The sequence below is a fragment of the Heterocephalus glaber genome, unplaced genomic scaffold (assembly GCF_053883595.1).
Source record: "Heterocephalus glaber isolate CG9 unplaced genomic scaffold, H.glaber_assembly_v1.0 deba00001743, whole genome shotgun sequence".
Classification (NCBI taxonomy): Eukaryota; Metazoa; Chordata; class Mammalia; order Rodentia; family Bathyergidae; genus Heterocephalus; species Heterocephalus glaber.
The window spans coordinates 2,321,372-2,342,017 of NW_028258449.1; the positions used below are offsets into that span (position 1 = coordinate 2,321,372).

The 20,646-nt window shown below is 43.7% G+C and overlaps 1 protein-coding gene across 5 annotated transcripts in view; it reads right to left on the bottom strand.

Moving 5' to 3' along the window:
• Positions 1–7,362: 7,362 nt before the first annotated feature.
• Plcl1 (phospholipase C like 1 (inactive)) overlaps positions 7,363–20,646 on the bottom strand; it is a 282,823-nt gene continuing 269,539 nt past the window's right edge. For all 5 annotated transcript variants that reach the window (XM_004871690.4, XM_004871686.3, XM_021249791.2 and 2 more), the window contains exon 6: positions 7,363–8,896. In XM_004871690.4, the coding sequence (XP_004871747.2) occupies positions 8,714–8,896 (183 nt within the window). In that variant the 3' untranslated portion in view covers positions 7,363–8,713. The remainder of the gene's footprint in view (positions 8,897–20,646) is intronic.

The following is a 20,646-nucleotide window of genomic DNA, read 5'->3' on the forward strand; positions in this document are numbered from 1 at the left end:
AAAGGAAAGTAAGACATCCCGATCTGATGACTGTCACAACACACAGCTTTGGTACAAAAGCCCTTCATCTTCACAAGGAAGGGTGCTCGGCCACACACTCCTCTCCGTAGAACAGGTACCAGAGAGGTACCCAGGAGTCGGAGCCAACCAGTGGCCCCTAGCCTGCTGCAGGACTGCAGGAGGTGGCGGTGCTGACACTGCTTATCTTTGCATGCTGGTCTGTGAGCTCTGAAATTTTTTCAGCAAGCTTGGTATTCCTCTTCGCCTTAGAAAGGCTAACTGAAAATATGAGAAGCGAGGCAGTCAGCGAACAGAACACATAAACAGAGAAAAGCGTCCCGGGTGGCGGACCATGGCAGGGAAACCCCATGGAAACAGGGAAGAAAATGTGACCCTAATCATGACCCTAGGTCTCAGTGAGGCTCTGCCCAAGGCCTCCGGGCACTAATGGGTGCTAATGAACCCTCCACCAGGACTTAGAACCCCAAAGATCCTCTGTACCTGAGCACCGTGAGTTAGGTGTGCTCCTGGCCCTGTCTGGCAGGGCTGTATTCTAGGAAGGGAAATGCAGAATTCAGAATGTCTCAAATATGGACGTCCTGATGAAGAACATTGAAAGTCTGCACTCTTCAGTGTGCAAAGTCAAATTACTTCTGTGTGCTGACTGGTCACAGCTACGCCTTCTAAGGAAAGCCAATAAAGAGGACATTAAGGACACAGGACATTCATATTAGCTACTGAGGGAAATGTGGCATCACTCCTCAGCCATGCCCTTGGGATTGTATGTGACTAACTCTCCCACTTATCTGGGTCTCATTATTTGCTTTAGAGATAAGAGGTGCTATACAATACTCCTGTGAATATTCCTATTATCCTTTCCTGTGTCCATGGTTTGGTCTACCAATCAAGTAATTGTGAATTCCTCATTGAGAGGAATTCCCGTGGTGACATAAAGAAAAACCAGACAAAAGGGCTTCCTAGCAATGTACCAGAAACTGGGTGTGCATTTTAGCAACCCTAAAACCTAAACATTTATATACTATATTTTTAAGAGATTGTATACAAGAAATAACAATATTTATGTGGCACATTTGGAAATGGATAAATCAGACACCAAAAATACAGCAGCATCAAATCTATCCAACAACAAACTATTTCTTTCTTATATATTCATATGTATATTCCTATATGTGTTCATACATATGAATATACATTCCAACATATATTCTAGTCAAGGTCTGTAAAATTGAAAGAAGTTAGAAAGAATTTAGAGCCTACAAATCCATTCACACCTAATTCCAACAGGATGGTGGTAAGAAGAGAATGCAAATGCCCATTGCTGCATTCTGGAACTTTCTTGACTTTAAGCTTAAATCAACTATGATAAAAACATGTTTTGAATGACTTACTATTCCAGTTCCTTTTATCTTGTTGACAAGACACTGCTAAAATTCTTGTGGATGAATGGAAGATCTCCAAATTACCTGCCAATGAGCATAACTTCTGGGCCAGCAGAAAAACACCTTGGGGCCAGGGATTTAGCTCAGTGGTGCTGCCATCTGCCTAGCAAGCACAAGGTCCTGAGTTTGAGCTCCGGTATGAAAAAAACAAAAACAGAAAACCTCCGTTTCCCCAAGATCCAAAATAAGGATTACAAAACTGCTGTGAAACATAAGAATGTTGCAAAACAAAACACTATATCACTAAGGAACAAAATTAATAAAAACTATAAAATCATTTCCTTTTCTTAGTACAAAGCTGTTTCTTTATAAGGAATTGGAACATACAGGACTACTTACCCCTAAGATAAGAAGTTTAAAACCAAAAATTCACTTCTTCACTTAAATTTTTAAAGACTTTTAGCAACATCCAAGCTGGAAGAGAGAACGCTAACAAGAATAAGCTCATGCTATTTCTTAAAAAAAAAAAAAAGAATTCCATAAAACATTATGAGAGTGATTAGAATGGATCTCATGAAAATATTTTGTAACATAAAGGAAGCCACCATAACACAAGACCCTTGTAACATAAAAGAGCACAAGAGAATGAATGGGCAGAATTGTAAAATTTTAAGAAAATTTTAGGTAGTGTCTCTTTTATATCCAATAATGTTTGAGACCTATGGATTCATAGGTTTCTATGAATAAGAAATTCTACCTCCATTATCCAATGAATGTAGGAAAATTGGTTAATTTAACTGTAAGAAGACCACACCTTTCAAAAGTAGAAGCAACAGCATATCTGGTTTTGCACACTTTTCCAGAGCCTTAACCATCTCATCAAAACACGAATCCTGCCACTCCCCTCCTCCTCGATAGGGAGGGGCTCTTCGGCTGCTTCAGTGACCACAGTTCGGTACAGTCGATGCCAGATCATGAAAGATGGTCCGTCCCGCTTCTTCCTGGCTTGCTGTCTTCAGAGACGCTTCTTGAGCCCCGAGCACACGTTATGACAAAGCCCAGGACATGTGCAGGTGCTACCTGTAGGTCCTCCAGCAGGGCCAGCCAGCACCAGCAGGCACCACCTCCCAGGACAGGACCGAGTCCCCATGTGATTCCGGTCACCCCACCCAAAGCCAAGTGGAATAGAGCTTGGTGCCCTTTAGCCCCCGCTTAGACTGCAGATTTCTGAGTTAAATCAGCGGGCCTGGGGCTTTAGGGTGCTTTGCGGTAGAGCAATAGATAACCCCTTTCAGCTTCAGCTTCCTCTTCTGCAGTGGGGACTAAATCTGGCTCTAAGATTGGTTTGCAAGCTGAGTGAGAGCCTGGCACAGTGAGTGTTCAGCACGGCGTATGCCACACAATGTTTACTGTCATAGACGAGGGCAGACGACAGTCTAAGTAAAAACAAAGAGCTAGATGAGGCACAAATGCTTTGAAATCAAAAGTATTAAAGAGCAACACGGACAATGTGTAAAATTTATTGTAAAGTAAAAGGTACAAGAAAATCTCCTAGGATACAAATAAAAGTGAAGAAAAATAAGAGGACAGAAAACTGAGGAAAGGCTTTAAACTGCTGCTCCCAAGGCATTCAGAACAACTACAATGAAAGGAAATGCACCTCTGGAAAAATACACACTGGAAAAATATAAAAGCAGGAAGTTTTATAAACTAAAATCCAACTCCACACTTCATTTACCAAACTATCCAAATTTAAATTATCCAAAGACACACAGAGGTAAAGTATGAAACATCAAAGACAAAAGAACTGCAAATATAACTGTCAGAGAAAAGGTTAACATACATGGAAAAAGTGGAGCTGCTCAAAATCATCATTAACTCTGAGCATTTGTGCATATTTTAGGAGTCAATTCACAAGCTACGACCACATGCAACCAAGGTAATGGTACCTGTGTTCTCGGGGTGTCCCGGGGCTGTCCTCTCCCCTTCTGTCCTGCCCAGTTCCCAGCAGCCACCCGTCTGCTTCCTGTCACCATTCCTTACTCTGCATGTGCAAATGTGTGTATCTTTACACGTGCAGTGCTCTTTGCCTCCGATTTTTCACTCGCAATAACTGTGTTCAGCTCTGCAGTCTGTGTCTTTCTAGGAACCTGGTGAAGTCGTAGCAGATATAGACAGGAAAGTTTTCTAAATGTTCCCTTATCACTTTAATGTTCTTAAATTCTATGCACGTCCCTTTGTCACTTTTGAAATTGGTAATTCGCTTCTTTTTCCTCACCTGTTTGAGTAGAAATTTATTACTTTTATGGATCTTCCTGAAGAAGCAACTTTTGGTTGTACTGATTTTCTTGTGTTTTCCTATAAACCATTTCATTGATTTCTGCTCTGATCGTTATCATCTCTTTTAGTTTGAATTTAATTTTCTCTTTTTTTTATAGTGTAAGAGGAACCTGAGGCTTGGTTTGAGAACTTTCTTCTCTCTAACGCAGGTGTTGACTGCGATGATGTTCTCCTAAGTTAGGGTTTCCTTCCTACAAACGTTGTCATAGTTTTGATATGTTAAGTTTAAAATACTTTCTAATTTCCTTCTGTGTTTTTGACTCATGAGTTATTTCATTTTCAAGTATTTGAAGATTTTCCAAAGATCTTCCCATTATTAACCGCTAATTCCCTTATGGTTTGAAAGCATGCTTTGTATATAACTTTAATCCTCTTAAATTTACTACTTGTTCTCTGACCTGGAATCTGGTCTATTGTCGAAGTGTTTGAGTGCACTTGAAAAATAATATGTATCCTGCTGTTGTTCAGTACGGTGTTCTATAAATGTCAATTATCCAGGAATTTGATCATGGTATTTAAATCTTCCATAGCCTTAATGATTTTTCTGTCTAGTTGTCTTATTATTAAGAAAGGGCTATTAAAATTCTGATTATAACTGTGTGGCTAAGAGCTTCTCCTGGTGATTCTGTCAGTTTTTGTTTCTGGTTCATGTGCTTGGAAGCTCTAAAATGAGCTGCATGCATATTCAGGATTGTTACACTTTCTCTATGAACGACACCATAATCACTTTACACAACATCCTTCCCCTCTGGTGGTATTCGTTGACCCGAAATCTGCTTTCTTTGATATCAACACAGCCACTGCAGCTGGCGGGCTGTATCTTTCTTTACTTTTAACCTATTTTGTCTTTTTTTTGAAGTGTGCTGCTTGTAAGTAGCATATTGTTCATTCTTCTCTTTGATCCAATCTGAAGTTTCTGCCATTTAAGTGCAGTATTTACATAATTTACATATAATGTGATTATTGATACAATTATCTCTTTAAGATAATCATCTTGACTTTTTATTTCCTATTTGTATTTTTCCCTGTGTTCTCTCTCTCCCTTATCTTGGGTTAATCAAATATATTTCTTATTTACTATGATTTAACTTTACCTCCTTTAATAGTTCGTGACTTACATCTCTGCTTTGTCATCTCATTCATAGTGCTCTTAGGGCTCAAAGTATGATCTTAAACGGACTACAGTCTCACTCAAGTGACATCGAGTGTTGGAACCTTCTCTCCTACCAACGTGGTGCTATTCTCACCATATTTTTTATGTTATATACTACAAATTCCACGTTACTAATTCCACATTGCTAATTTAAAAAAAACTTTAAGGGAATTAAACAATACAATTTTAATACATTTTCACTATAATAGATATTTCTAGTCCTCTTCATCTCTTTGTATGGATCCATGTTTTCATCTGGCATTATTTTCCTCAGTCTGAAGGGTTTCCTTGAACATCTCCTATAGAGTAGGTCTGCTGGTGATGAAGTCAGCTTTTGAATTTTTTTGACATTCATTTTTGAACATATACTCCTCCAGGTATAGAATTCTAGGATTACAATGTTTGCTTGTTTTTCAGTACTTTAGAGAATGCCCTCATTGCCATCTGACCTGCTGTCTTATTTTCTCTGTTTACAGTGTCTTTTTTCACTATCTTCTTTCAAGATTGTCTCATTTCCACTCTTTTTGAACAATCTATGATGTGCCTTGTGACTATAGTGGGAGTTTCCCTCATGCTTCCTATCATTGGATTTTTATGGATTCTTAAATGTGTGGGTTTATAATTTTGATAAAAATGAGAAAATTTTAGCCATTATTTTTTCACCTATTTTTCCTTTCCCTTTTTCTCTCCAATTTCATATGCAGTAGCCTCCTGGAAGTTAGTTCACAGTTCACTGACACTGTTTATGATGTAAATTCTATTTTTAATGATACTTTTCCTGCAATATCATTTACATTCCATAAAAGTCACCCTTTTAAAGGGCACAGTTCAGTAACTTGTAATATGTTCCCAAAGATGTGAGCCCATCTTTATCTGACTCCAGAACATTTTCATCACCCCCAAAAGAGACCTCATCCCATTCCCAGTGGGTCCCCAGGGGACCCCACCCTGGCAAACGTTAGTCTACTTTCTGCCTGTTGATAAACGATAAATGAGAGTGTGGATGCAGAGTCACCACTCCGGGACGTCCACTGATGCCAGCTGCGGCGTAGTGAGGGCAGATGTCCTCCCAAGAGCAGATCCAACAACAAACTGATTCCAGACACGTGGTGTGTGTGATGGGGAGGCTGGAATATCTTAGTCAAAATATACCCGGTATTTCAAAAGAAACAAGAAATTGAGTTTTATATTACAGTTACTGATTTTCAGAAGTTGTCTACTGCTTAAACGTTTTAGAAGAAGATTCAGTGGCCAAACACAACACATCGTTTGTGGACAAAAATTCAACAGAAAAGCCAAGAGCACCAATGTACATTTATACTTGCTCATGTGGATATCCTTGAGATGCTATTAAATGATGTTTTAAAAATCCTGTTATAAACACTTTATATCACATGAAGTCATTTTTATTAAAAATGAAAGAATTTACATATAAGAATAAGCTCTACGTTAATAGTGGGTGATTTTTATTTCCATTTTTATACATTTTTCTGCTTTGATATTTTTCTATGGATCACTACTATTTTGTTTCACAAAAAATATATCTTTGTGATTATACAGGAAAGGATTGGTAGAGTAGTTTAAAATCTTGAGACTAAAAATAAAATAAAAATCACCAAATGAACACTCAGGCGCAAAACAGTACCCAGATCTGAGTTCACAATCAGTCCTCGCACGACGCCCTCAGAGGCCTGGCCTCTCTCACCTGCGAGACTCAGTGGATACCTGTGGTCACTGAGAGGCGGCTCCGTGGACCTGCCCTCGTGGCTCCCCAACAAGGACCCCGAGCTCCTCTGCTCCATGGCCAGCTTCCCATGGCCCCATGGTGCCCGCTGCAGAGGATGTGCTTGGGCGAGGCAGCTCCAGGATGAACGGGACCATGAGGGAAGGGCCGGCCAGGCACTGCCCACATCTTGATGTCCCCATAAGTTCACCCTCCACCCTCCTCCCACCATCCACATCCCAGGCAGGCATGGGCCCTCCCGGGGGTCAGGGGTGGCAGGGCCTGGGTGGGGGTGGGTTTGTGTCATCTGTGTCACCTCTCTCCTACCACCTGCGTCTCCGTACCCCTTCTCTGGGCAGGGACGCACTGGAGGGTAAGGATGTGTTTCCTGGACACCTTGGAACCACTGGAAACAGTGAGTTCAGGGCCTCTGCCCCCAGAGCCCGTGAAACTAGCATAACCTTTAAGAATTTTTACAGATTTTTCTTTTCTTTTGGTACAGGCGGTTGAACCCAGGACCTTTGCACTGAGCTACATCTCCAGCCCTTTTATAGTTTTTATTTTGAGACAGGGTTACTCAGTTGTCCAAGCTGAACTCAAACTGGCTGTCCTCCTGCCTCAGTTTCCCAGAGTGCTGGGATTACAGGTGTGCACCACCACGCTGGCTTCAAGATATTTTTCATATCATGACCCATTCATTACACATCCTTTTTCAGTTAATTCACAATGAAAGAGAACAAGAAAGGGGCTTTTCATTATCTTTACTCTCTCAGTAACGTGCAACATGAACATAACAGGCTTAAGAAGTCAGAAACAACACAGTAGCTAAAGAAGATGTTTATATTTGCAAAATTTCAACAATTATCTTCTCTAGATTCCCCCCAATTAGCGTAATTGTTAATCAAATTAATTTAGAAGCTTTTCAAAATAAAAGCAATGTTTTAAATAAATACATTCTTTCACAACCATAGAACATTTAGTTCTGTTGGAGGTAATGAATATTATACTCAAGTACTTTATGAAGACATTAGGGTAAAAATGATCTACACAGGTACCCTAATTAGTCATTTGCTTCTTTTTGCACATCTTTTTCTGTATGTGTTAAAATCCTAGATGTTTTGTATTCAGTTCTGAAATCATCAAGAATACATTAACTGACCTACAGAATGTGTGTCAGCTCATCATGATGATCTGGAACTGTCTGAGCCGTGCTTAAATTTAAATTTAGTCCCCGCACTGAATCCCATCAGAGCCAACGCCCCCCGGTGCCGGTGTCTGTAGTAGAAAATGAATGCTAGATGCCCAGTTCAGAGAAAAGCAACCTTCTGACAGGTCCTGAAGGTCCGTAACCGAGAGTAATTGTCAGGTCAAAACCCTGCTCCAGGAGCTCTTTTAGTGTGTTTCTGAGTACTCCGTGAGTGGGTAGCAATTCACTTATGATTGATGAAGTTGCATGTTTAGTAAATGACTAGAGGAAACTTCCTAAATATTTATTTTATTTAACATTTTAAAGAGTTTGCTAACTGAAGAAATGACTGCTGTTAATCTTTCCAGAACTTCTAAACATTTGTTTAAACTTTCATTTTTTAATTTCTACTGTGATTCTTAAGAATTTTTAATCTATATTTAATCTATCAAAACACCAATGCTTTGGCAAATTTGGCTTTCTTCAATAATAAGCTATGCTAAGATCTCTAAAGTAATGACAAAGGCAGAGACATAAAATTCAACACAGCTGCAGGTTACAGGAAGTGCTCATTAGGACTTCAGATTAACAGACTTGTCCCAAAATGATGATAAAGACAGGAATAACTTACTAAATGATTAATATGAATAATGCAACACAGAATGGAATGGATTTCAGTCTTTCTCTCTCTGTCTCACACACACACACACACACACACACACACACACAATCTCAGGATTTAAAACACTGCTTCTAAAGGTTTTAACTTAGATAAATTAATTACACTGAAATACTGACATTGTGAAAATATGTTTCTGTTCAACACCCCACAGAGGACGTCTTTTTGCGAACTCCTAAAAACGCCAAGGAAGGAAGAAAGCGCAGAGTGGCGTGGCGTGCAGAGGCCGGGGTCAGGGCCGCCCGCTGTCCTCACCGCCTTCCTTCTCCGCGATGGCCTCCAGGCTTCGCTTGCCCTTGGCCTCGGCCCCGCCGCCGGGTGCCCTGTTCAGCCCGCAGGACAAGCAAGCCAGCTGGACCTGCTTCATGTTCTCCAGGGCCTCGTGCTTGGCGCTCTTCAGCAGGTCTCCTTGTCCCTGCAGACAGGCGAAAGGGACAGCAGGAAGTTACGGGCGACTCTGCACCCTCCGCACTAGCGCTGGGGGACGCAGAGCCTCAGCTTCCTACATCTCGAGCTGCTTTGCTTTTCCAGCCCAGGACCTCAGCCCCAGTCGTTGTGCAGTCTGCGGTGGCCCGAAGTCTCCTGACCTACTCAGCACACGCCTCGTCTCCCTCTATCCCAGGCCTCTGACCTCACAACCCCCGAGGCTCAAAGGGAACAGGCCAGGGCCTCCCCAGCGATGGAGAGGAGCCCAGCCCCAGTGTCCGAGCATCCCAGGGACAACAAGCCCGCACCTCTGCCTGCTGAGCGGCTTCCACAACCACCTGAGTGACACAGCACTGCCCCACTGCTCCCCTCAGGCTCACTGGGAAGTGTCCAGCCAAAACCAGTGTGAGGGAGGACACTGGAAGGCAGCTGAGCCTGGGAAAGACTTCTTCCCTCTACTTTGCTTCTTGTGTTTTAGTTCACTGCCACCACGCTCGCGTGTCCACACTGTGACAGGCACCAGGGCAGAGGCACACAAACACCCCAGTCCATTCCCAGTCTGTGCCTGGGGCATGACCCCGAAACTGAAGGGGCGGGGAGGAGAGGGTGACACCAGAAAGAAGAACTGCCTGATATGGTGCACGACAACAGCTCTGCCACTTAGAGAATCTTATTCCTAGGGCCTTGAATATGTAATCCCGCAGCATCTCTGCAGGCCCTTGGCAAGTCCGGCCTCCACAGTGATAACTAAGTCTTCTTAATAACAGCCTTTAGTTTTAAGGAACGGGCAGTCCAGAACTTCAGTCCTAACCACTTTATGGTAGGGCATCTTTCAAAAACAAATCACAAACTCCCTGCAAAGCCCCCCAAAGCCACCTATTCATTGCTAGCCATAGCAACCACAGAGACAGAAAAAAGCACTGCTCAGAGTCACAACCTGACAGAACTTGGAGAAGGGATCTGGGGCCGGGAGAACAGAGTGCACCCAGAACACCCTGCCGGAGACAGTGAATTCTGAACTTTAAAAATGTCTTATCATAAAGACACACTGCATTAGTCCCCCTCACTGTCCTCCCCCTCACTTTGAACACACTTAGCCCATCGTTCTCAGCACTTTCTGAAGCAGCTCTGGAGTCCTCTTTCTGAGCAAGAAGAGATGAAAATATGGTGAATGCTGCTGCCAGGCATCATCCAATGGACAGGCAAGGGCATAAAAACATGACTGTGTCCTCATCCACATGTCCGCCAGTCTGGCTCCCTGCAACTTCCGGCTCTTCCCAAAACTCAAACTGACCATGAAAGGGAAACGTTTTGAATAATTCAGGACACTGAGCAGCCACAACAGCACAACTAAAGACACTCAGGAAACAGGACCCCAGAGTTGCTTCAGAAAGTGGCAAAAAAATGTGTACAAAGTGAGAGGCAGTATTTTCAGGGGAATAAATGACAATGTGTTTTGTACTATAATAAACTTTTTAAAAAATCTTTTTTAATTCACTGTATTTTTTCTGGTACCGGGAATCAAACTCAGGTCCTTGCGCTTGCAAGGCAGGCAGCGAAACCACTGAGCTAAATCCCCGGGCCCACTGTATGTTTTGATCACACCTTATATCCATCAATTTCAACCTGGTCCATGTTCCTTACTATAAAAATGATGAAAATGTATCTTGACCTCCTCCCACTTCTAAGATCAAAGAGAACATGTTGAAAAGCTGCTTAAGACTTAAGGATTACCATGCTATAAGATGACATGGATATTTTCATAACTTCCTTCTCATCAAGTTCATTAATGTTGTACTCAAATCCTAAAATTAAAGACCCAGTCAAGAAATGGGCAAGAGAAATGAACAGACACTTCACAGAGGAAGAAACACAAATGGCCAACAAATCCATGAAAAACATCTCTGGCCATTAGAAAAATGCAAATTAAAACAACTCCAAGATTCCTTCTTACTTCAGGAAGAATGGCAATCATAAAGAAATCAAATGATAACAGATGCTGGCATGGCTGGTAAAAGAGGAACCCACCTGCACTGTTGATGGGAGGTAATCTAGTACAACCACTATGGAAATCAGTATGGAGATTTCTCAAAGAACTGAAATTAGAACTGAAATTAGAAATTCCATACAACCTAGCTATCCTCCTTCTAGGTCTCTTCCCCAAAGAGCTTAAGTCATCATACTACAGTGATACATGCAGACCTATGTTTATAGCAGCACAATTCACGAATCCTGGAAGACAGGGATTTAGCTCAGTGGTTCTGCCGCCTGCCTCAGAAGCACAAGGACCTGAGTTCGATGCCCGGTACCAAAAAAAAAAAGCAATCCTAGAAGCAACCTGTATACCCATCAACCAATGATGGAAAAAGATGTGGTATCTAAACATAATGGAATACCACTCAGCTATAAAGAATGACAAATTTGAGGCATTTATAAGAAAATGGATGCAACTGGAAATATAATGTTTTGTGAAATAAACTAGACATGCAGCTTAAATACTGTATGGTATCTCTCACTTGAGTGAGGCAAAGTACAAACAAAGAGAATGATAAAGGATGGACAGAAGGGAATGAGGGGATGATCTCATGCAATGGCGAAGTGGTCCAAGGGAACAAGGACAGGGGTAAGGAGGAGGCGAAGGGGAAGTGAGTAGAATAAAGATGTGTCCTGTACAGGAGCCTAAAACCTCAATGAATGTAACTTTATATGCCATAGCATGAGCTAAGGTTAACGAGATCAAGAAAAATGAAAATCAGGATATGGGGCTGAGAGGAGGGGGAGAGAAAAGGGAGGGGAAGAGAGTAACAAAAAGAAACAAGCTGTGGTACGCACCTGTACCCACTCCCCAAGATGACTGTAAACTGCATGTACTGCAAACGCGTACTAATGAAATTTTTAAAAGTGAATAAATAAATAAAATACCTTAAAATCTGAAAAAAAGATGATCTGGAAAGCAGTGACATTTTCTACTACTATAATAAATATCTTAATGTAAGTTAGACTAAGTCGCCCGAAACGCAGCTATGAGTCTGTCCCGCAGAGAGGCACGCGGCCCCGCTGTGCTCATAAAGGGCACAACCCCTTCGCAGTGAGCTATGCTAATAATAAGGCCACGCCCACGAACGTCTGCAGAGCGTCACCTGTAAGTGTTCTCTATTCTCCTAGTTGCGAAATGATCAGCAAGCATTTTAAAAGCAAAGCTGGCACCCTCCCTCGCTGTCGGAGGACAGGGAAGCCCACAGAAATATACAGCTTGCTGCCACCAGTGCACAGGGCTGTCGCCCCGCGTGCCCTGCAGCAGGTTACGAAGCACTGCCACAGCCCAGATGCCATCCTCCAGTTCCTGGGGGGTGGTGCCCATGCTAAATGCCAGACGGTGCCAGCTCCAGCACACAGAAGTCAGTCTCTCTGCAGAACAATGGCCAGTTGGGGGAGACAGCTTGTACCAGAGCACGAGGTGCCACTCCACCATCTCCCGCTCACTCTGCAACAACCCGGGCCAGCTGCACAATATGGGCAGGAAAACAACAAGCCAGGGACCTCAGAAGTCAAACTGAAATCACAGGGGAAGCAAAAATAAAGCTCAGAAGAGCTTACACCAAAACTTTTACGTAAAATTTTGTTTTTTACTTTTTTTAAGAAGGAGGGATGGGGTGACCTTTCTGCCCCATGGTTCACGGAATCACACGCTGTGGTCCCCACACATAGAACCACAACCAGAAAAGACTCCTTGCAGCACTGTGGCGAGTGTAGAGTTGCAGTCAGCCCCACACTGCGCTTTGCTGCTGTCCTTTCCCCTTTTGTGGGCATCAGCTTCCTCTGGCCTCCGAGCAACCCCGCCGTCCACTCGGTCACGAACACTGCCCTGCCCACCCACATCACACTCCTCCTCTGTCCTGTGGGCCACTTTTTCCGGGACGTGTTAGGGAAAGCATGTGTGGATTCAAAGCGTACTCTGAGACTTTTTTTGGTACAGGGCCTTTGCACTGAGCTATATCCCCAGCCCCTTTTAATTAATATATATATATTTTTTGAGATAAGATCTCATTAAGCCACTAAATTGCTCAGATAGGGCTCAAACTTGCTATCCTCCTACCTCAGCCTCCCAAAGTGGTGGGATTATGGGCGATTCTTAATAGTGTTTTAAATCTATTCTCAATAGAGATCTTAGAGGAGGAAGAGAGAAGCCAGGAAAATTCATTTTACTTGGTATTATACAAATGGAAACACATCTTGTGTGCTAAAATAAATCCAGGATCATCATAGCTTGGAATGCAAAATTAATGTACAATCTGACCACAAAACACTCAGCCTGAAAGAAATGTCAAGCTGCTGCTGGCTTTTTTAGACTCACAGGAGCTCGGAGTTACAAGAAAGGAGGGAAGGGCTTTCACCAAAGGGAAATGCAGGCACTGTGCAGGCCCCAGGTGCCCCATGGCTGAGGGGACAGAGGACACAGAGTCCTGGCTGAGGGGCCACATCCCTCCCCTCTGGGACTCAGCCCTGAATGGCAGAGTCCATGGCAATTCCAACACATCAGAAAGTAACACTTGCAGTCACAGAAAGCCACAGAGAAGCCATTATAGAAATCTGAATCCAAAAATCAATGATTAATATTTAAAAGCACAAACATTAAGTGTTCCTTGCCAAGTCCTTCTAACAACATTAAAGTGCGCTGCCCAGAAATCAGGATATACCTGGCACAAGTGAGACGGCAAAGTGTGCCGCTACCACATGGCCACAAGTCCATCTGCTGCCACCACTGACTCCCCACAGAACCCGATCACAGCACTGTCGGCACTATCGGCACTGACATGACAACTTAATACACTGGGTAGGCGCCCTCACCTCATTAGTGCATAACCATGGAGCCGCTGCCATTCTAAATATAAGTTACCCGTTCTCCTACGTCCCATAACCTCTTGGGAGACACTTCAGAAATTCTTATTTCTGTTCTTGCTAAGAAATGCAGTCCCCTACACTGTTTGAAAACAGTTTGGGTGACAATCTTGCTGTTTAACTCTCGAAAGACATGGGTGGTGGCTTCTTGCCCACTACTCCTTGTGACACCCGCGTGATCAGCAGGATGTCATGTCCCGCATGATATTCAGCAGCTCCGGGACTCTGGGAGTGGAAGGACCCTTGCATGGACACAACTGCACACACACACCAATGCGGCTCCTCCCACAGCACAGCTACCGGATGTTGGCCCTGGGACTGTCCCCGCCACAGGCAGAAGCACCAGGCACAGTGCTGCTGTCAGAGGTGGCCGCAGACACAGCGATCGCAGGAGCAGCTGTTCATGGTCCCAGCTACCATGTGCCAGCCACAGCGGGGGCTGCGCAAAGCCACGGCCTCTCCAGGCAAGAGCCGTGTGTTAGAGGATCGCTGCATCCTACAAGCGCAGAGGCGTCGCTCCAACGCAGCAGGAACAACCGCCGAGAAACTAAACGGCAGGGCAGACATGCTTGGTGTCGGGACAGATGTTTGTCTCCAGATGTGGCCCTTGGAAGGCTGGGAGGAAGTGCCCAGGATGGTCGGGCGAAGTGTGGACACCAGGGTGGACCCAGGCCACAGGACACCAGGGGCTGCCAGCAGCAGATGAGGTACAAACACCAAAGCCACGGAGACGGGGTGTCCAATGCCTTGAGTTGTCAGTGCCCAGATTTACTATTTTTAACACCTTGCAACTGGGAATCTCTGGTGCTCTACACTCACCACTTAAAACCTTCAACTTTTACTCTAAGAACCATCAAGAAATAGAGATGACAGAGTAGCCTGGTCCAACGGTCTTGGTTTGATGGAGCTTTGTCTGCTCTTCTGAAACTCTCGAGCCTAAAACAAGTAAAACACTGTGTTTAAAGTCTTTATTTTATAGCCAGGCATGATGTTGTAAATTTGTGATCCCAGCACTATGGGAGGCTGAGGCAGGAGGATGGCAAGTTTGAGCCCAGAGCAGGCAGCTTAGTGAGACTCGGTCTCAAAATAAAAATTAAAGATGGCTAGGGATATAGCTCAGCTCAAAGGCCCTGAGTTCAGTCCCCAGTGGCATAACAAAAATCTTTATTCTATAATGCAATTACACAATATGAGTTTTCTAAGTAAATAAATATAATTCTGTTTTTGAGCATGCTCACCTAAACCATAGGGCTTTTGAAATTTTAGATAAAGTTCATTTTAAAAAAGAAGTCTGGTGACTGATACATTTTTAAATTGAAGGGGCTGGGGACTTAGCTCAGTGGCTCTGCCGCCTGCCTCACAAGCTCAAGGACCCGAGTTGGATCCCCAGTATCAAAAAATAATAATAATAATAAAATTGGTCATTAGCTCCAGGTAATAGAGTATTTCCGAAGGCCATGGAAACAGAATTCAAATGAGTCTTTTTAATGCTTGACACTATGCTCAAGGAAAAACACAGTGTTAAAACTATTTTAAGGATACCTTAGGAGCAAAGTGTCCATATGAAATAACAGAATGCAGCAGACAACAGGTTTAATAAACACAACAATAAAGAAAGGCTGCAGAAAATTCAAAGTTATACTGTTAACATTTAACAATAAAAAAAATGAAACTTGAAAGTTAAATATGGAAGGTCTTCTTTTTCCACACTTCTTTCTCAAATAATCACATCTTTCTCAGGAGAAAATCTTGGCTAACTTGAAGGAACAAAGGGTCTTAGCAACTTCAATATGGTAATTAACTTCATTTTCAGTGGGAAATTTGTATTAACTATATTTTTTAAAGATGGTTTTTAAAATACAGGGTTCCATTTTTATGTCTTTGTGTTAAAGAATGCATAAATGAAGTAGTTTAACATTATTTAAATGCTACTCGCTAATTGTATCATGACACAATCATTAATGTTCCGACCCTCCTCTTCATGACAGCTGACATCTGAATTCCTCAATAAACCCAGGAGGTGGAATTACTCGTGGACCAGAGCTCACAGACGTGTGGGGCGCTCTGAGTGTCTGGGTTCCCCTGGCTCCGAGCGTGCTTTGCTCTAGGCCAGTGGTGGTGAACCTGTGGCAGGAATGCCGCACCAGACTGCACTGTTATTGCTGCGAGCTCTAAAAGGTTCGCCATCACTAGCTGAGACATGCCCAGCTCCTCCCTTAACTTTAGGGACAATGTAATCTCACTTAGCTGTGCACAGAGACTTAGCCTTTAATTTCTGTCTATTAATCCATACATCAAACAGTTATTTATTAAATACTGACTATGTACCAGACTTTTTCTTTGGCCTGTGATTCTCAACCATAGCAATACCAAAGCCCTTTAAAGTAAATATTTCAAGGTCCCCTTTACTAACCTAAAATGCAACTCATAGCTGATATAACCTATTTATTCATCAGTAGAAACAAAGCAGCTGTAGCACCCTAGCTACAAAGCAGAACTAAGAGAAGGGTCCTTTGAACTGTCAGGTACTGCGATCTTGAGATGCTTGGGAATGCACTGGGAATCCATGAGGTAGCCACGATATGCCGCCTTAACAGAGATGCCCGAGACCTGAGGAGGGCAGGAGGTTCGGTGCCAGGGCAGACACAGGAAGCTGATGCTGCACTCTGGCCAGATGGACACTGCTATGAAAACAAATAATGGAAACTGGCCAGGCTCATTTGCATACAGTAAAAGAAAGAAGGAGAAATCCCTAATTAGGGCAGAGATAACATGCAAGACAAGTGTAGTCTCTCACTGGAGGAGCAGCTGACAGTCCCACAGGCCAGCCAGGGAATCGCGCCCATCCACCTCTCCGCAGAGCCACACCTCTGAAGCCCCTCAGGGGACACTTTCTGTGCTTGGCAGGAATGGCTTCACCCCATGGTCTCTGTGGAGTGCCTTTTAGAGAGCATCAAGCGAAGGTCATTGTGTCACCTCCCAGTGTGTGCCAGCATGGCACTAAGTGTACAACCAGGTGGACAGAATGCTGAGAGGGAGGGAAATATTCAGTAATGGGGAAGCAAGGTCTTTATTTCATTTCTGCCTCTCTCCAAGGAACTAACTCTCCTTTCTGTGCTGGGCCTTTCACGAAACTTCTTGTAAAATAATAACAATAACAGTAATGTGCCCTACTCCAGCATGCACTCCAGCGGGTCCAGTCAGGCCAGGAATAAGGAAGCCCTGCGGGACACGGGACAACTCTTGCTCACAGTGAGTGTCTTACAGGACGCAGGCAGGACACCAGCATTCCTGGGCACCCCCACTAAGTGTGAGGAGCCCCTCCTACGGCCACCCTAGCGGACAGTGACTCCCCACTCAGAGCCACAAGGCCCCTGCCCCTCAGAACCTAGGTCTAGTGTGGGGTACAGCCATCTATCAAATAACCACAAAAACAGAAGCTTTTTGTCTAACCCAAGCTGAGCTCCCTGAGGAGAGGAGTCTGTGGCTCTGAGGGCATGTAGTCCAGGGGATGCTGCTTGTCTTCCTCAGCACCTCACAAGCAGTGACACACAGTATAAGGCTCTCTTGTGTTTGCCTTGGGTCCTCAATCCTCAGGGTCTCACAGATGGAGAGAGAAGGTTCAGGAAAAGGTTCCAGAAGGATGCTGCCTGTAGACAGAGTCCAGCATCAAAACTGCCTAATGCATCCCATATTTCCTTTATTTTCTCTGCTTAGAACTTATTTTGCTTACTTGAAACATATCTAGAAGAAGCACTGAAAATAGAAAATAAGTCTAACTTAGTGGTATTATCATTTAGTTCTGATAAATAAAAGTTCTTACTAATTATTTCTAATGTTTGAGACATTGAAAGGCAGCTCTACTGTTTTCACAACTTTACAGATGAAGCAATGGATCCAAGAAAGCTAAAGAAATATATGGCCCACATTCATACAGAAAGTAAGTGCAAAAGAAATAACTAATGATTCCTGCTGCCTGGGCCAACTGCCAGGTTTTCATCACTGTGTTGTTTTTCTCAGTATTTGGTTCTACTGTGGAGGGGAAGGATCTATAAGACATGAGACTGGGTCATTGGAGATCTGCCCTCAGGAGGGAGTAGTGTAGCCCGCATGGGACTTGGTTAGTTCTCAAGAGAGTCACTGTAAACAAGCAGGCCTGGCCCCTCCCAGGCTCTCGGGCTTCCTCTCTTGCTCTGTGATCTCTCTGCTGTGCAAATATTCCTGCCATGCTGTCAAGGGCCATGATGGGATGCAGGCAGGGAGACCCTAGCCAGAGCTGTGGCCATGGAAAACATAATCCAACAGACTTTATTTTCTTTGTAAAATACCCAGCCTTGGTCTTTTGCTACAGCAATGAAAACAGACTAATACAGGTATGTTACATGATATAGTATACATATCATAAAATAGATATAAAATATACAGGGAAGATAAAATAGCTTAAGACTTCTTTGGTTTACAAAAGAAAAAATTATTTGGTAGAACTCCATGAATGTCCCATGATGATTAAGCTTAGTGGTCAACTTGATTGACTTGGGTGCTACCTAGGTGATTAGTAAAGCACACTCCTGGGTATGCCTGGGTGGGTCAGGAAGGCAGGACCTTGGGGTCTATATCTGTTCCCTAACTTCTTTGACTGGTGCTGTTCCCCTGCTCTGCTTTCTCCATAAGCTAAGCAGCTTTGCTCCGCCATGCCTTTCTGTCATGATGTTTTTGTCTTGGAACCAGCTGACTGTGGACTGAATACCCTGAAACTATGAGCCAAATTAAACCATTTCTTCCTTTAAGTTGTGGGTGTCAGGCTCTTCAGTCATAGCAACAAAATGCTAACTGATTGAGCCCAGACATCAGTTGTACCTTTATGCTGATACTCTGATTTCTGACCTTTGTCTTTAATGAAAGTATGAGGTTTGGCAACATTTAATGATTTTAATCTGAGCCAAACTTCCAGAAAATTGAAATATGAAAGCCATGGTAAAAGATGTGTGAGTAAGCAAAATGCTGCAGAAAACAAACCATCTTAGATATATTTTCATAATCCCCAAGAGATCACATCCAAAGAGATTATTAAAGAATCCAATTCATTACAGCCACCAGAGGGACATCTTAGAGGACGCCATTAATGTGAGGCCTCTCCAGCACGCACGGATTGTCATGCTATCAATGTGACAATGTTACAGACAAGCCTACTACTGTCCCTTGCCTTATAAAAAATGAAGAAACAAAGAACACCTTGAAATTTAAAAAGGCTTGTTGGCAAAGACACATTGGTAGGGGAGTACAATGTCACCAAGAATAAAAGCCAGGATGGCATCACCTGGTAGTCCTATGAGCGACTTCATAATGTTTGAAATTTGACAAAGTGACACTCAGGTGAAAACTTCCTTGAGGGCCCCAGAATGCGTCACCCTCCCACCTCCAGAAGCTTCTTTTCATCATTTTAATTTACAGGCTACAACACTCATTAGTACAAAACACTGAGGTGTTGCTCACTCCTGGAGTAAACATTTTTAAAACATCCATTCCATTTAAGCCAGATGAGAAAGTAAAATTGAACTGAAATCAGCTGTCACCAAAAGCAATGAATGACAGCCGTAATCTCTTGGGACAGGCCTGTCAGATCTGAAGACGCCCGGGATGGTCTCCTGTGGGTGCCCTGCTCAGGCCATCTGTCTGCTGTGGGCAGATGACTGCAAGCCTAATCCACTTACAGAAAATGTCAAAAAAATTGCTTAACACCAGTGAGCTGCACCATCGAGAACTCTGAGCAAAATCTTTAAAATGTCATCCAACTGCAGAATGCTTTATGACTCAGGTGTGTGCGCTGGCACCAAGACCCTGAGAATTCTCTTGCAGTCATTTTGACCAAAGAACTCAATAAAATGATGGGCATCACTGCTGTGGAGTCCCTGCCCCCTCCTTCCATTACTGTGGTCATCTGTCTCTGTGTGAACGGATCCAATAAGACAAGACAGAGGTTAATATCCACCTCTACCAAACTGACCAAGGTAACAAACAGCATTTCAAATGACAGTTTACTAACGGAGGAGCACCAGGACCATGCCAGCACTGCTCAAAGTTCCAGTATCTCCAATACACTCTCTGTGGGTAGGAAACAGTCCTGACCCTGAACTTGCACCACCACCACACGTGCCCTAAGACAAACGCATATTCCTCCTGCTGAGACCTCAATGCGGCTAATCCAGCGCCATCTCCACTTCCTATGGAGGAGCACGAACAACAGCTTGGAGATGTGGGATGTGCCAGGCCCAGAGCAGACAAAGGCTGCAAATACGGGTGCCTTACAAATGCCTCCCGTGTTTGCTGGGTCTGGTTCCTGTTAGGAAGCATCTGATTATATGGCTCACATTATGGATTACTTGATCCATGTAAAAAATAATCCACAAAACTGCCAGGATAAGCATGTGATGCAACACACTGCTGTGCACTCAGGGCACCAATTGCAGGCTTCATCCTCCCTCATGCTGTGACTCAGCAAGCAAAAGGTGACATCCAGTCCCAGGTGCACAAGTCCCAGCACATGTCACAGCCTCCCATGTGCTCAGCAGTACTGCTTCTGGTCTGGACGTGTCCTTTACCAAGGACATTCTTGCATTATTCTCAGGAAAAACATGGTGTTTGTGAGTGGGCTGAACTGTCCCGTGAGAATTCATTATAGTGAGTGTGGCACAGCCCAACTGGTGGTGTGAGTTTGTGCTGACATGGGTTCTGGTGCAATAACACTGGAGTGGCCACACAGTCATCAGGGGGACCCTGGTGAGGGCACTGCCCTGACCTCTGCCCACTGAACCGTTTTTATGAATGAGGCTAAAGCGGCCA